This window comes from Echiichthys vipera (genome assembly GCF_963691815.1).
Source record: "Echiichthys vipera genome assembly, chromosome: 15".
In the NCBI taxonomy this organism is placed as follows: domain Eukaryota; kingdom Metazoa; phylum Chordata; class Actinopteri; order Perciformes; family Trachinidae; genus Echiichthys; species Echiichthys vipera.
The window spans coordinates 18,320,471-18,335,017 of record NC_139840.1 but is presented as its reverse complement, the minus strand read 5'-3'; the positions used below and the strand labels follow the sequence as shown (position 1 = coordinate 18,335,017).

The 14,547-nt window shown below is 41.4% G+C and overlaps 1 protein-coding gene across 1 annotated transcript; it reads left to right on the top strand.

Annotated features, from left to right (window-relative positions):
- Positions 1-14,409, top strand: LOC310957332 (integrin alpha-6-like). Its single transcript, XM_083927839.1, has 26 exons — positions 1-245; positions 6,027-6,154; positions 6,282-6,361; positions 7,165-7,426; positions 7,708-7,839; positions 7,977-8,190; positions 8,522-8,715; positions 8,804-8,901; positions 9,266-9,390; positions 9,473-9,562; positions 9,669-9,730; positions 9,826-9,989; positions 10,075-10,212; positions 10,309-10,424; positions 10,615-10,771; positions 10,850-10,933; positions 11,018-11,097; positions 11,240-11,317; positions 11,406-11,508; positions 11,692-11,868; positions 12,015-12,116; positions 12,233-12,343; positions 13,093-13,191; positions 13,374-13,499; positions 13,643-13,724; positions 14,273-14,409. Exons 1-25 carry the CDS (start codon positions 67-69, stop codon positions 13,709-13,711), a joined length of 3,168 nt encoding a protein of 1,055 aa, XP_083783965.1. The 5' UTR covers positions 1-66; the 3' UTR covers positions 13,712-13,724; positions 14,273-14,409.
- Positions 14,410-14,547: the final 138 nt, after the last annotated feature.

Here is a 14,547-nt window from a genome sequence, read left to right as displayed (position 1 = left end):
ACACCTCCTTCAGTAAAGACTCACCTTTCTCCGGTTCAAGTGGAGTTGTGTATTTGATCGTTCCTCATGGAGGGCAGCAGGATCACCTGCGGACTGTGGACGGTCGTCTTTCTCTTGGGATGCGGGCGACTGTCGGCGTTCAACCTGGACACCGAGAATGTGCTGCGGAAGAGCGGGGATCCAGGCAGCTTGTTCGGCTTCTCTCTCGCCATGCACTGGCAGCTTCAGCCGGAGGACAAGAGAATGTAAGTTTTTTACAAAGACGAACACGTTTGGAGGTAGTTTAATGTTACTTCTGTCCTCCTTAATGTTCCCAAACACGTTATATGTCATTAAAATAACTTCGGTAACCATGTAATTAAAGTGTCACAGCAGTGTAGACGACTGTAAGTTTATTTTGGAGTGTCAACGCTACTAAAATCTCTTTTAAATCTACTTTTGACAAACGCATTTACCTAAGTTACCGTAGAAAGGGTGAGCTCAGGTATGTCGCAGGTACTTTCAAACGAACAGCTTTTCACCAAATCTCAACAAACTATCCAGCTTCTTAAACATCTGTGTGCTTTATACACCTGCTGTAAGTTGAATAACGTGTCGACCCTTTGTTAATCTTTGTTGAGTCTTTCCTTTCAGGTTACTTATTTGTGAGTTTTATTATATCTTCAATGACCTCCATAGCAGTCTCAGTCTCTCTCTCCCTCTCTCTCTCTCTCTCTCTTTCTCTCTCTCTCTTTCTTTCTCTCTCTCTCTCTCTCTCTCTCTCTCTCTCTCTCTCTCTCTCTCTCTCTCTCTCTCTCTCTCTATGTTGTTGCTGACTTTCTCTCGGAGTGGTTTTAGGTGTGACCGAGCTTTGGCGTTTAGTTCCACAACATCTCATTGAATCACTGTTGGCATCTTTATGGGCATTGATTCAGAGGGATTTGTCCTTTTGCATAAAGGCTAACTGCCATTAAGTGCTCACTGGTTTGAATAGCCTGGATATTAACTGACCTGAGATCAGAGAAGTCAAATTCTTTAATCTGGGCGTCTGTTTAATTATAATGAACCAGTAGTCAGACATAAATATACGTGAATGCTTGACAAATTGTTTTGCTGGTCCATAATTAGTGGTGGACGATGTTTTCAGATGGAAAAAATATTAACAAGACACTGTAAAAGTAGTGAAGTAAAAGTCCTGCATTTGAAAATGTAACCTAAAAGGAACCATCACAAGTAAAAGCACTCTATGCAGAAAAAGTAATGATATTACTGAATTATTAGTACTGATGAATGGATGTTTATATAGCATTTTAATGATCTATTGGTTGAGGTGAAGCCGATTATAACTGCTTTATGTGGTCGAGTTTAATCTACAATAATACAAAATGGTTTATAACCACATCGTATGTTTTGTATATAAATTACTTTCTTACTAAAAAAAAGTACTTAGTCAAGTACAGTGCTGAAGTAATTCTACAACTGCCCCTAATGCAGCACAAGATGCATTTTTTAAAATGATGTAATTTAAAGTACCTTACAGTAGAGCAGGACGATAATTCGATATGTTTCTTTATCGACACGGAATGAATCGTATTGTGATGAAATCCTATACCGAGATATTGTGATATACAATCACATTATCTAAATTGATAATAACACGCACTTACTCACGCAAACTTTTCTGATGTGAAAAGTTTTACAGTATTTTTACAAAAATAAAGTATCCAAATATAGGCTTTAACATGTGGTTATTTCATATAGCCTATTTATTGACTGAATTACCAGAGAGAGTATGCTATATTAGGATATATGTCTTCATCGTGATCTGAAATGATCTATATCGGGACAGAAGATTTAGGGGCATATCATCCAGCTCTACCTTACAGGACTAACAACAGCTGTTGCTTGTTACACAACAGCGGCCTGTTACACATTGGTCAACAGATGGAGAAATGGTGAATCTGTACTCAGAAAAGCAATGTGTATTTGTACAACTAATGCCTAAAGGTCACCAAAGTGTGTATACCCATTGGAAGTATCAGTAACTATTAAGGCTCAAAGTTATTAAGCATTCCCAAGTCTCTAACCTTCTCCACAGAGGTTAAACACCGCTTAAACTTATTTACATACAGTACTTCTACTACTGCTGCACATTCACAAACACACAGTGGCGGTGTGTGTGTCGAAGTGAAAGACACATGTTGATCAGCACAAGACCAAAGCCACCACAAAGTCCCCCAGCTGCTCCAGGTTGTTAAGTTAAATACAAGAAATCAGAACAAAGCTGGATTCTATGAAGTGGACAGCAACAGATATCAGTGTAAATAATGTAGATGGAGTTGTTAGTGGAGGTGTCAGCTGCTGAAACACTGCGATTAACAGAGGCGAGTGGTAGAGTAGATAGAAAGAAAATTAATGTGTTACATTATAACACAGGTCTGAATGTGTGTGTGCGTGTTGGAGCAGGAAGCCATGTTTGTTTTTTAAGTGACGGCGCTCATACAGTGCTGCTGTTATAGAGGTGGAATGTGCTCTCACTGTAAACTGTGTATTTGTGGGTATGCACATGCATTCATGATGGGATGCATGTGCGTGTGCCTGTTGTGTGTGTTTTAATGGTGCTGATGCATGCTGTGGCTGAGCACTGAGGCGTTGCCTTGTTGTCAGTCACTTGGAAGAGTGTCAGAGAGGCTCAGTGTGCTGCTTGATACATTCCTAACCTGAGGCAAAAAAGAAGAGATAGATTCTAGATAGATAGATAGATAGATAGATAGATACGTAGATAGTTAGATACATACATATATACATACAGTACATATACATATGCAACAACATGTTCTGAAGTAAATATTGCCTTGTGTGCGTGTGACCTCTCGGCTTGCACAATGACTCACAATCCTTTGCCAGCCATGCATGCCAACTTTTATTCAGACTTATATATTCCAGTGTCTTTCATGGCTCACAGGGATGAGTGCTATGTGCATGTACCTGCAGGAGAGGGCAGGAGCTGATGGGATTGTGTGCATGTGTGTGTGTGTGTGTGTTTGTGTGTGTGTGTGTGTGTGTATGTTGCATTCCATGGTTGGTCATAATTGCCAGATGGAGCTGTCTGTATAATAAAATTGAGAGAAAGGAAGCGCAACATGCATGAGCGGGGAGAGGAGGGAGAAGCAGACGGTGTGAGAGGTTAGGGAAGTTAAAGAGTTTGAATTCAGTCTGAGAAATGTGTGGGAGAAAGTAAATGTGTCTACTACTTACTTCTTAAAGAAATAAAACTTTCCCTGGAGAAATGTTAATGGATCAAGAAGCGCAAAGGAAGGATTTAGTGACATGCCGTGGGAAAGCAAGACATGCTGGCCCTTACGATAGGGGAGATAGAGTTTAAACGTTGCATGTTAGTGTATGGTCTGAGTACAAGTTTGCGAGTCTGATCTAGCACCCCCCCCCCCCCAACTTTCCCCGCAGGTTAGTTAAGGATATCCTACATCAAAGAGAGAGGGAAAGGAACTGAGGAAAAGAAAGAGGTGATGTCTGAAAGAATGCTGAGAGGAACGTAAATCATTTTTACATCTGGGCACCAAATATCAGCCGTTACTCTGACATGATACGGCATACTCAATCCTGGCAGATGGATGGAGACAGAAGTTGCGTAACATACCTCTGGTTCTGCAACCCATTTGGAGGTCTAGTCGATGGGGTGCCGCTGGTTGTCACTAAGCAACGGGCTTGGCTCTCGCTGCCAGTCAGTTTACTGCTGTGGAGAAAAAAAACACCTCTATCGATTGCATATTTCTCCAGCAATCTTCTGCCTGTGAGTCCCATTGCCACTGCCAGTGTGTGTGTGCCTATTTTGCACACCTTTTTCGTTCTTTCTCTAGACTAAGTCTGTGTGTTGGGGCTTTCTCTGCTGGTGGTGAACGATCAGATTAACAGCTGGGTCACTATCATTGAGGCAGTGGGCCACCCTTATCCCAGTGCTAGACCCTGACACATGTCAGTGAATCACTCTTCAATGACAAAACATAATAATAATATTAATATTAATAATAATAATAATAATGTGCGTCTATTGAGATTAGTCTTGAATCTTGAACAAAGCTTTTTATAGTTTGCATCAAATGTAAGCGACTGCTACTGTCTGCTGTCTAAATGAGTTAATTAATCAGAAACATCTTGATATAATGCTGTTTGTTTACTGTTGTTGTTTGCATCAATTCAAAAGAAACAGCTCATTTTCAATGAGTATCACAATGTGAGTATGTAGAAGTAGGGACTACAGTATCCCTTAATGCAGCAGAGACCCCAGACCAGGTGACCTCATTTCCCAGAATCCAATGCGGTATGGCAGAGCTTTTTCTGTCCGATCTCCTGACTTCCTGTGCCTCTGAGGAGTCATCTTTGAAGTGACGGCTCATTTGAATTAGACTCACAAGCCCTAACAACTTGAGTCGGTGTGAAAATATGATTTTCAGTTTGGTACGTTAATACACATAGAGGTGGAGAGTTGACTTCTGTGTCAAGTGTCATTCCCTCCACTAGTAAAAAAGCAGGATTTGACACTTACTGGGTGGGATAACAGCACAAATTATAGTGCTCTGGTTTCTGAAACAAAGCCAAACCGAGCCAGCAGTTCAAAATGGAAAAACAGTGTGTGAGTTTGTTTCTATTGTTATGACCTTGATGTAAGGCATTTTATGTCAGAGTAATGTCTTCATACTGGACAACTTTGTGAACCGTTTTAACAAGCCATATTTTTGCATGTCTTATAAATAGATTTATTGTCCTAACTAATCCCTGGCACGCCTGCTGAAGTCAGTATTCACAAAGATTTATGCTGTTGCGCTTTATATTTTGACATCTTCTCCCTAGTGTTGACTAGTGAGATCTACGCTGCAAACATGCTGATCACATTAGGCCTCAGCACTTCACTCTGTCTATATTCCTCTGTAGATTCCCTCCCAGCTGTTGTTTATATCACAGAATGCTTTGTGTTGCAGCTAAAAATGGTTTTGCCTAATCTCATCTGGTGAAGGCACACACACATGCATCCCATCATGAACTCTGGAGTTCATCGGACAGACAAAGCCAGCCAGAAAGAGCTCCTTGAACATACTGATCCTCAACGCATGTCACCCCCTAACGCTCACTTGAAGTTTAAAAAAAATTGGGATATGAAAATAGCTTGGCCAACTAAACTCTGACGGAGTAAACATTTAACTCTCATGGCTAATCAGGCTGTTTCTGCTGTCAGAGTTTTCTTGGACATTCCCATATGGTGTCTTCATCTCCAGAGAGCATGACACATGGCCAATACTAGCTGACATTAAAGGACGATTAAAACTTCTCCTACTCTGTTTACTGGTGGATTACAGCCATCCGTACAGTGCCAACTTCTACCAATCAAAGACGTTGCCTACTTTATTTGCTCCAAACCAAGTTGATGTTTTAGTTTTTTTTCTAAAGTTTGCTTAAAATTTGTTTAACAATTAAGTGGAAACAGTCTAGAGAGAGAAAGAGAGCACAAGAGAGAGAAAGAGGGACGGATTTGTTGACAGTGTAAACCTCCACAAAGCATCAGTGACATCCATGACTTGTTTGATTTACTCTGTAGGAAACCCTGGGGCCTGGATGCCCATCGTCAAGACTCGGGTGTGGCATTTGCTCTGGTCCTTGGTCCACAATGGCAGCCGTTGTGTGTGTGTGTGTGTGTGTGTGTGTGTGTGTGTGTGTGTGTGTGTTTGTGTGTGTGTGTGTGTGTGGAGAGGGATAGAAAGCCTTGTTCAATCAACCACAGCAGGCTTTTGAAAGGAGTCTTTGACTCAGTTGGACCATGAGGACATGGAACATCAGTTTGGTGGCGGATGTGTGTGTTTGTGTGTGAGAATATGGCTGCTGTGAGACACAGTAGACTGGAATGTGTCATAATATAATGTGGAAAAAAATGCCAGAATGCTTCTTATTTTGAGTCACTGCTCGAGCCTCTTTCACAATGTGCATTTGATCGAGCTTCATATAGTCTAACAGATTAATTTGTGTGTCTGTTGCAGGCTGCTGGTTGGTGCCCCGAGAGCAAAAGCCTTGAATGGTCAAAAATCTAAAGTGACAGGAGGACTGTACAACTGTGACATGACCTCCACGTCAGCTGGTTGCGCCAGAGTTATCTTTGATAATAACGGTGAGATATCTGCTGACACCTGTGCTTTGCTCTCATATGTTTAAGGCTATTTTATATATTTCTCCCCCTCCAATACTTTAGTCATAATGTCCCTTTTAAATCCATTTCCATCCCTGACTCTGTGCAGAGGATAGAACCCGAGAATACAAAGAGAACCAGTGGATGGGAGTGAAAGTCAGCAGTCAGGGGCCAGGAGGCAAGGTTTTGGTAAGATTGTGTGTATGGATCTGACAATTTGTTAATTCTAAACAATTAGATGATTAACTGATTAGCCCGGTGACGGTAAATTAATCAGCAACTATTTTAATAATCGATTCATTGTCTCTGATGACATTGACATGACATTAGACATGACATTAGTTTCAGCCCTATGGATACATTTCAACCGACAAAGACCTGTGTTTTCCAAGGGTATCAAACATGCCATGCTAGATACCAGGAAAATGGAAAACAACATTTTAAACCGTTCACTTATTTGAAGTCAAGTCATATGCAGAAACACTCTGAATCAAGCAGATGAGGGTTTTTAGAGCTGTATTTAAGATTGTTTTCATTGCGGATTAAACTGAAGATTATTTTTTAGATTAACCACTTCAGTGTTTAGTCCTTAAATATTCAAAGAAAAGGGCATTACAATTTCCTATAGCCTTATGTGACAACTTCAAATTGCTTGTTTTGTTCAACCGACATTTCAAAACGCAATTATTTTAATGTAAAATTATATAAAACATAAAATTAGCAAGTTTTGCATTATTGCGTGATAAATGGCTTTAAAAATTAAGTTCCACTAAAAGGTTCAGCCCTGCAGAATATATACCATTTTAAATGCAGTATATGACTAATTGTATAAAGCACCTTTGAGGCTACTTAAGGTGTATTTTAACAAGGATTAAGTGAAACTGGTTAATCAGTATTGCATCTAAACTCTAAACAGCCATTTCAACATCAACGTCATTTTGCTTTTAATCAACATTACGTCAACTCAACTGTGTTTCTGTTTCCCCCGGTAGACCTGTGCCCACCGCTACCAGAGGCGGGCCAATGTGAACACACCCATCGAGTCACGTTACATTGACGGTCGCTGCTATGTGCTGAGTCAGTCCTTGACCATTGATCCTTATTTGCGTGAAGAGGGAGAAAGGTGGCATTTCTGTGCGGGCCGTGCCGGAGGACACGAGCTGTTCGGCTCTTGCCAGCAGGGCCTCTCTGCCACATTCGACAAGGAATACCATTACCTCATCTTTGGGGCTCCTGGAGCATACAACTGGAAAGGTAATCTAATGTGTGTGTGCATTAGCTAAGAGCGAGCAATAGGAGTAAGCTATGAAAAAGATTGTAAAAAAACTTAACTACACGTGTGCTTCATTTCCAATCTATTCTATATGATTTGATTTATGATGTTCACTTCTCATTACAAAGGCAACAGCCAGTGATGCTTTTTCAGTGATGTGTTTAACATTACTGCTAATTAGATTATTGTGTAACATGTTTTTTCATCCTTTTGTTACAAGCCAGATCCCTCCCATGTTAACCAGCCCTCTCCTTCCCTGCAGGCGTGGTACGCTTGGAACAAAAGAACCAAACCATTCTGGATGATGGCATCTTTGACGATGGCCCTTTTGAGGTGGGAGATGAGAACGAACAGAAGCCAGAGCTGGTTCCTGCTCCTGACAGCAGCTACCTAGGTAAAACACTGCTCGATCTCGTCATTCTTTCATTTACAATCTTTCACTGTCACTTCAGTCGCCCCATTGCCACGAAGACACTTCAAGTAACTGAGTAACCTCTGACTTTATAAGCAACCTTTGTTTCTGTTGCCCAGGCTTCTCTCTGGACTCAGGGATGCATCTGACCAAGAAGGGCCAGCTGACTGTGGTGGCAGGAGCTCCTAGAGCATACCTCAGTGGAGCAGTGGTTCTGCTGAAGAAAGGTGAAGATACAACCAACATATTGCTAGAAGAGTACACCCTGAAAGGGGAAGGGCTGGCCTCGTCTTTCGGCTACGATCTGACTGTGCTGGATCTCAATGGGGACGGGTAAGTGATGCAGGGTGACACACAACCTGTAACTTCTGCTTTAAAGAAGCCAGCGCTATTAATGTATGCTCATAAACGAATCCTCAAAGCAATTTCAGTCAAAAGCAACTGGACTTGGTTATTTGTTTAGGAAGACGTTTCACCTCTCATCCAAGAGGCTTCATCAGTTCATGTACGCATCTGACCAGGCTGGTACTGGTCCAATTAACTGGTGTGGAGATAGTTAGTTAGTTAGTTGCTTTTGACTGAAATTGCTTTGAGGATAACGATGACCTGGATAAATGAGAATATTCACAAGCCTCATAAGCGAAGCAATGCCCTTGTCTGTTAGTTGGCAGGACATAGTTGTGGGAGCACCTCAGTACTTTGAGAAGGACGGTGAAATAGGAGGAGCTGTTTACGTTTACGTCAACAAAGCTGGAAAGTGGGACAAAGTGACGCCTACCAGAATAAACGGAGAGCAGATCTCCATGTTTGGCCTGGCTGTGGAAAACCTGGGAGACATCAATCTAGATGGTTACGATGGTGAGGCTACATTGTGTTTGTTTACTAGTGTCCCCTCGATTTAATATATGTGTCTATATAACCCCAATTTTACCATTACTGCTGTCAGATTTTGCAGTGGGAGCTCCTTATGAGGATGATGGTGCAGGGAAAGTGCGCATCTACCACGGAGCAGCCACAGGTCTCAGCTCTGTAAAAGATGCACAGGTATGTAATACAGTGTTGCAATAATGAATTTAACTTTATTGGGCATTTTCCTCAATGTGCATTTGTTTAAAATGCATACACATTGTGTCCAAATGTGTAATGTTTGGATCCAAAAAATAATAATAATCAATAATCAATAATAAAAAAGGTGTTAAAATCACTTTATCCCTAAAAGCTTCTTAAAAGACAAACTAGGGGGGAAATGTGGGGGTATTGTCCAAAAGAAAAGATACCTTACAATACCACTTTGATAGTTGGTTTAATGCTCAGTGTAAATATTGATGAATACATACTGTACAGTAATTCACTGTAATCAAAACATGTGTTTTGTCTTACTTTTGTCTTTGTTTATTTTTGTCCTTAGGTTCTGTCCAGCCAGCCAGGAGTGAAGCTGTTTGGCTACTCTTTGGCAGGAAACCTGGACCTGGATAAGAACTCTTACAGTGACCTGGCTGTTGGATCCCTCTCTGACTCCATCTTTGTCTACAGGTGAGTGAACTTGCACTTTTTTCTCACTTTACATCACTGATCATGGTTATAGAGGTGCTCACTTGAGTTCTGTCTTCCCCAGAGCCCGACCAGTTATCAGTATCAAAAAGGAAATTAGGTTCTCACCGAAGAAAATCGACTTCACCAAGAAGAACTGTGGCAGCAACTTCTGGTACGTGTATCTTTTTTCTGGACATTCATCAAACTGATGAGGAAAAGCTGTTAAACACTACACCAGTACTGTTTCTGACTATAAATAAACTGAATTGTGTCCCAAGCTTGGAGGTTGAGGCATGCTTCACCTACACTGCTAACCCCAAGAACTACGCTCCCAAACTGAGTAAGCTGAGTCATCTTTTTTTAATTACAGCAACATGTCATATATACAGCAAGAAATCATACTTAGTCATTCATCTCTGTCACCTTTCCATCTAGCGGTGGCGTACTCCCTCCAGGCGGACGCTGACCACAGGAAGAATGGTCTAATCCCCAGGGCGACCTTCACGGAGTCTTCTGAGAATCTCTATGAGTCCAAAGGGACAATCGACATGAGCGCAAAAGGCCAGAAACAGTGCATTAGGCGTCAGCTTATGATACAGGTAGTGAATGTTCGAGCATGATTTCGTTCTCCTCTTTTGATCAAAGTGCGTTGTTGGTGGTGAGTAATATTGTGTCTTTCTACAGGAAAATATTCGAGACAAGCTGCGCGGAATCCCAGTCGATGTGTCTGTAGAAATCCAGAACGGCAACCGCAAACGCAGACAGAGCTCAACTCCTCCACTTTCACCAGTCCTGGACAACATTGAGCCAACTCGATCAGCGGTGTGTCTGCATGAAAAATAGATTTTACAGACACGCAGCAGATGTGATGTTCCTGCTGTATCTCTGAAACCTTTTTGTTTCTGAATGTGGTTGTAGGTGAATTTCCTGAAGGAAGGTTGTGGCAGCGACAGTGTTTGTCGGAGCAACTTGCAGGTGAAATATCGCTACGGCCACGGGGCAGCTGACGAAGACAAGTTTACTCCATTAGAACTGTAAGAGGATACACACACGCACACACACACACACACACACAGACACACACACACACACACACACACACACACACACACACACACACACACACACACACACACACACACACACACACAGACACACTTTTTCACATCAGCATCATTTATTACTTCCGTGGCATACGGGCTCATTACTTGTGTGTGTCTTAAGGGAGAGCGGCGTACCGGTGATCTCGCTCAGCGTCCAGAAGGACGTCGCCTTGGAGGTCAAAGTGTCCAATCTAAATGGAGATGATGCACACGAAGCCTCTCTTGTCGCCTCCTTCCCACGCTCGCTTACCTACTCTTCTTTCCGCGTTCCACCTACTGTGAGTTTCTCTCTCTTTCTCACATGTACACACACATTACAGTTTGTGGTTCTGATCGGGTGTTTTTATTGATTTCAGGAGGGGCTGGTGAACTGTATAGCCAATAAAGACGGTTCTCAGCTTGATTGTGAGCTTGGGAACCCCTTCAGACGTGACTCAGAGGTGACAGAAAATCACTTTTATATATATACTTGCTCTGCAAAATGGCACTGTAAATACTTAAGTAATGCCTGTCTGTGCATATAGACAACCTTCTACATTTACCTGGGTACATCAGGCCTCTCTCTCAACACTACTGAGCTGGAGATTGACCTTCAGCTAAACACGTAAGTAAATCTAAGCTAGCAATAGCATCAAGCAATACATCATAGGAATAAATTATGCTACGGATACAACAAGTATGCTCCTGGACCCTAATGCACTTATTGTATTTGTGCATGAACATGTGTGTTACCTCTGATCCGTCAGGACAAGCGAGCAGGGACAAATAGCCCCTATTAAAGCAAAGGCAAAGGTGTCCATTATGTTGCAGCTGTCTGTTACAGGGTAAGACACACACATACAGCTCATATTCAAAAACACACAAGTACGCAAAGGTTCAAGCTACTAACTGGGCCCCGACCCACCTTTCCAGACAAGCCCAGCCGTCTCAGGTCTACTTTAGTGGAGCTGTCAAAGGGGAGTCGGCCATGAAGACTGAAAGTGACATTGGCAGTGCCATCACACACCAGTTCAGAGTGAGTACAGGACCGCTGCTAGATCAGAAGTCACTTCCTTTCCAGAGTGGCTAGTTTTCCTCACATATCCCTCTATTTAATTGATGTGTATAACTCCAGCCTTCTGCATGCACATGTGCTTTAGTTAAATAAATCATACTCTATCACCTGGAGGTCGGACACTGATACTGTCTTGACTTACAGATAATCAATTTGGGAAAGCGCTTGAAAGGCTTGGGCACCGCAACCCTCGAAATCGACTGGCCAAAAGAGACAAAGGATGGGAAGTGGCTGCTCTACTTGATGAAGATCAGCTCCACCGGGGTGGACCAGATAGACTGCTCTCCTAAAGGGGAGATCAACCCTCTTAAAAAGGTTCAGGTGTGGTGGTCACTCAGCCTGCATGTACACTTTTTTACTTGTTGTTTTTTAAATAGCTGTAGATGTGGTTAGAGATTTGATATTTATTTAAGCAAAAAAAGATATGAATGTAATAGTTGAATGTACCTTTTCTTCCCTGCTTTAAGGAACCAAGTAACACCAGGACAAGAAGAGCAGTAGAAAACACCTGGGGAAATGATGAGGGCACTATTTCACGTTTACTTGACAAGAAGAAAGCTAAAACTCTGGTAACCATGCTACCAAGTTCTATTCTCATTTATTTAAATGACTAGATCTGATGTATATTTGCAACCAGTAGAAGAGGAATCCAGCAGTAACTTTGTGATCCCTTCTTTGTTGACAGTCCTGTGACGATGGGGCAAAATGTGTGAAGTTAAAGTGCCCCCTGCGGGGCCTGGACAGTAATGCATTCATCACTATCAACTCTCGTCTTTGGGACAGCACTTTCATAGAGGTAACAAAACAGACTGCTGTTTGTTTTATGTCAGCAACTCTGTGGTATTCATAATGCCTGACTGATCTGACAGGCTGTAATATAATATATATTGTGTTTTTAACATTTAAGTCTATTTATTTCCATATTTTTTTGTACTTTCATGTTTGCAATGGTAAGGGTAATACAAACTGGAGTTTAGGACTTATTAAACGAAACACTAAAACTAAATACAAAAACAAGAAATGTATTAATACGAAGGCAAATGTTTGCTTATCAATTATTAACTTATATACCTAAATAATTTCAATGTAATCATTTCATATGAGAGCAGTATTGTCACCCACAGCCATCATATCCATAAATGATCTTTAACAGTTCAGTTTAAATACATATTGCAGTCGTTACTAAAAACATTTTATAAATGAGGATACTTATTATCAAACCTCTATGTAGATTTTTGTTTGTTTGTTTAGATTCTTTTCTGGCAGTTTTCCAAGCCTTTATTAGATAGGACAGACAGGAAATGGGGTGAGAGAGAAAGGGGGAGGCATGCAGCAAATGGCCGCAGGTCGGAGTCAAACCAGCAGCTGCTTCCTCAGGGACCTTTAGCTTCTTTACATTGGGTGACTGCTCTAACCACTTATTTTAAGTTTTAATTTTAATTAAAGGGAAAACGGTTATTGCAGCAAATGAATGTGTATTTCCGTGTTTCTTTGCTTAACCCAAACATCATATAAACTTGACCTTCTCCTTTTCTCTCCAAACAGGATTATGCCAAACTCCATCACGTGGAGGTGATAGTGAAGGCCTCCCTGCATGTCGATAGCACAGTAAAAAACACAGTGCTGCAAAATGCTGAGTCACAGGTAATTAAACACAAAAGAAAAAGTATTAACGATATGTGACAGTGGTGATACATTGCATGACATGACAGTTTTATACAGGCATTAAATGATCATGTCCGAGTAACATTTATAACCTGAGCTTGTGTATGATGTAAACAGAGAGAATGAAAAGACAGTGAAAAGTTTTGTTTTGTTTTCTTCAGGTGAGACTGACAGTGTTCCCAGAGAGGCTTGAAGCCAACTCTGGAGGAGTGCCATGGTGGATCATTGTGTTGTCCATCCTGTTTCTGCTCCTGTTGTTGGCTCTCTTGGCTTTCATTCTGTGGAAGGTAGGATTAAAGGACATACCCTGACCCTGCTAACACAAGCACAGATATATTTTCATTCATTTTGAAGAGCTAGCAGAATTGACAGAACTGTAGGTATCCATAACAGCAATTACACACATTTCTAACAATTTTCCTCTCCTCAGTGTGGCGTATTTGAGAAAAAGAATAAAGAAGCCCCATCAGAAAAAGAGAGACTGACATCAAATGCATAAAAAGAGAGAGAGGGTAAAATTATCCGGCCTGCCATGAATGAGTGAAACTTTCTCTTTCGCTCCTTTTGGCTATTAAAGCACTGCTTCCTGTTATGAGGCAGGCAGTGGGCACTTCTTACACTGTGACATGAATGCTGTTATAAAAGCTGACTATTTTTGCAACAAGTTAATGCATAATACATTTTCACACATGATTATGTGTGAATCATGACTGTTTACCTGCATGGCCAGTGGAGGTGATGGCTGATAAGCAATGACTGAGGAAACATCGTGGGGGCTGAGCTGCATCTCTTTGATCTCCTCTATTTCCACTTTGTTTTGTGGCTATCGCATATGCAGTCACTTGGTGTGAAGGTTTCCTTTTCTCTACATTTAAACTGGGTTTTCTTTCTTTAAGAGTGTAGATGGCTTGTCTGAAGGATCCACTGCACCTTGGCACTCGCATTTCAGTTTGATGAGATTAAACATCTCAACACTCTTTGCTTTCTTTGAATGCTTTTGAAATGATGTTTTCCTCAGACAAAGTATTGATTTTTATTTTTCCCCCTTTCTTCTCTGCAGTGTGGCTTTTTAAAGTGTGCTAAATATGAAGACAGGGTTCCAAGTTACAGTGCTGTTCGGATCAAACAGGAGGAGAGAGCAACAAACCCTGGAAATAAAAACTGGGAAAACCTGGAAAAGAAGCCCTGGTAACAACCTGGCATGACAAAGAACATTACTCTTAACAGCCAATGAGATCTGACTTCCTGTCACTTACTGATGAACTCCCAGTTACGCAGATTTTTCTTGTCACACTTTGCACAACGTGGACTGTAAATATTGACAAAAAAGAAAGT